We start from the raw sequence: 2,590 nt of genomic DNA, 5'->3' as shown, positions 1-2,590 counted from the left end.
ACTCGGTCCATCTGACTCGGGTCTTTTAGGGACTGACTCGGTCCATCAGAGTCTGACTCGGCTTCTGGGAGAGCTGGTTCTCCACCTCCTCCGTTTGCTTCCACTCCACCCTGCAGCCCGTTAGGGTCCAGCGGCAGAAACACATCCAGGGGAGCACGCTTGCTTTAAAATAACGAAAGTGATAAAAGAGTGAATTCTGTGAATAGTTGAGATAGGCGTGTGTTGCATGGAAACGATTCATCAGACCTGCTCGGACCTCACACGACGAGTCGTTTCAACGCCCCCCCAAGTCACGTCCCTTTTTACTCCAGAGGAGCTCAGCTACTGAAACCTGCTTCTAAAAGGTCAGATTTAAAGTAGAACTGCTAAAAGAGGGAGATCCAAATTTTAACCCGTTAATGTTGAACAACTTGTAATCTTTGGAGTGTGACTCTGAGGACGAGCTTGTCCTTAATATTTAAAATCTAGGTGTTTATTTTTTATTTTCCTTTGTGAATTTTGCTCGCCACGTGCTTAAATTTTTTTCTTGAATTTAATTTTAGGATGAAAGTATTTTCCAAAAGAAGGAAAGACGTCTGTTTAGATTGTTCCACAAATCCATGGATGTTTCTCACCTCCAGTCGTCTTGTTTTTATTTGTCCTGTCTGAACTTCTGCCCTGCCTTTGACTTCTTTCTTGGATTGTTTTACTTTGCTAGTTTTGTATCTTTTCTTGGGTTTTGTCACTGTTGTCATCTCATCTTGTTTGTTTGTTTGTTTGTTTGTGAAGATAAGCATTAAGATGTTATGAGGTGAGATCGATGGTCTCCATTTGTTTCCAAAACACCTGTCAGCAAAATAAATGATCTAAACAGAAAAAAACTGTCTGGCTTCTTTTTTAAACCAATTTTCACATCAGTGTACATGATTTATAATCACAAATTTAGGGCTTTTATTTGTTGTTGTTTTATATTATTATCATTTAATTCAACTAGAAAATAAAAAAATAGATTTTAACAAAAATGGAAAATGGCATTTAGGATCACATAAAAGCCCATTTTCTTCACTTTCAAAAACAATCAATTATAAAATCATTATTCCTTGACATCTTAATTATTGTATAAGTGATAGTATAAGTCATTATTTAGAGACAGCATTTCATATTAAGAATAGGGACTAATTGCACATGATTATAAAATAAACACCTCATAATAACAGTCTTAGAAGATATGTTTTATTCAGAGCTGCGCAAATGTGCATTTGTTACAGTCAGTATGAAAATAAAGTTCATTTAAAAAAAAAAAAGGCTGATTTCCACAAATCAGAGCTGCGTAAAACAAAAAACAACAATAACTCCGCCCTCTGCTATTTTTAACCAATCAGCATCGCCCATGTAGGCGGAGTTAGTTTCTTGAGAGAAAGAAAGAAGGGTTGCGTTGTTCGACTCTGGTTCGATCGTTCGTCGCCATTTTGAAGACTTGGAAGAAGCAGCGTAGAGGATAAATTACTCGGCAAACCTTTTGAAGTTTTTATTAGATTAATAATTTTTCATCGATTTACGACGCAATGTCTCGATTTAACAACAACCGTGGCGGTTTTGGGATGAATAACTTCCAACAACGCAGAGGCGGAGGTCCCGGAGGCCCGATGCGTGGTGGGATGATGGGGAACGCGCAGTTCCGAAGCCACCCTTTTCAGAATCCGAACCAGAATCGGAGAGGAACCAACAATTTCAACAGACCGCAAAACCAGGGAGACCAGAACACGCAACTTAAGCAGCAGCAAAACCAAGCGAGGCCCATTGTGCCCGCACCGAGTCCCGGCCAGGCCCCGACGATAAAAGGCCTGATGGACCAGGAGCTGAAACCGAACCCCCCAGCGTCCCAGCCGAAGGTGCAGACTCCGCCGCCAAAAACTGCCGCGGCGACCCCTCCGGTTAACCAGAACCAGGGAACCCAGAACCAACTGAAGCCACCGGCCGGAAATGCAAACGAGAAGAAGGACTCGTCGCAGCAGAGCCCGAAACCACCTGGTCCTCAGCAGCAGGGCCCAAAGCCTGCTACTCCCCAACAGGGCCAGAAACCTGCTGCTGGTCCCCAACAGGGCCAGAAACCTGCTGCTGGTCCCCAACAGGGCCAGAAACCTGCTGCTGGTCCCCAACAGGGCCAGAAACCTGCTGTTCCCCAACAGGGCCAGAAACCTGCTGCTGGTCCCCAACAGGTCCAGAAACCTGCTGTTCCCCAACAGGGCCAGAAACCTGCTGCTAGTCCCCAACAGGGCCAGAAACCTGCTGCTAGTCCCCAACAGGGCCAGAAACCGGCTGCTGGTCCCCAACAGGGTCAGACACCTGGCGGTGCTGGATCCCAGCAGGCCCAGAAACCTGGCGGTGCTGGACCCCAGCAGGCCCAGAAACCTGGCGGTACTGGACCCCAGCAGGGCCAGAGACTCGGAGGCGGTGGACCCCAGCAGGGTCAGAACCCAGGTAGTGTTGGATCCCAGCAAGGCCCGAAGTCTGGTCCTCAGCAGAGCCCCACGCCCGGACCCCAGCAGAACCAGAGGCCCGGACCCCAGCAGAACCAGAGGCCCGGACCCCAGCAGAACCAGAGGCCCGG

The 2,590-nt window shown here is 46.9% G+C and overlaps 1 protein-coding gene across 2 annotated transcripts in view; it reads left to right on the top strand.

Moving 5' to 3' along the window:
• The first annotated feature begins 1,380 nt into the window (after positions 1-1,380).
• The window catches only part of sfpq (splicing factor proline/glutamine-rich), a 13,013-nt gene continuing 11,803 nt past the window's right edge, over positions 1,381-2,590 (top strand). The window contains exons 1-2 of one of the 2 annotated variants that reach the window (XM_037693138.1): positions 1,381-2,070; positions 2,101-2,584. In XM_037693138.1, the coding sequence (XP_037549066.1) occupies positions 1,545-2,070; positions 2,101-2,584 (1,010 nt within the window). In that variant the 5' untranslated portion in view covers positions 1,381-1,544. Of the gene's footprint in view, positions 2,585-2,590 lie in introns of both variants that reach the window. The other variant, XM_037693137.1, reaches the window with a different exon arrangement.

Source organism: Nematolebias whitei, chromosome 19, assembly GCF_014905685.2.
Source record: "Nematolebias whitei isolate Nwh7 chromosome 19, NemWhi1, whole genome shotgun sequence".
Taxonomy (NCBI): Eukaryota; Metazoa; Chordata; class Actinopteri; order Cyprinodontiformes; family Rivulidae; genus Nematolebias; species Nematolebias whitei.
Note: the sequence above shows the minus strand (reverse complement) of the source record. Positions and strands in the feature narration are given on the sequence as shown.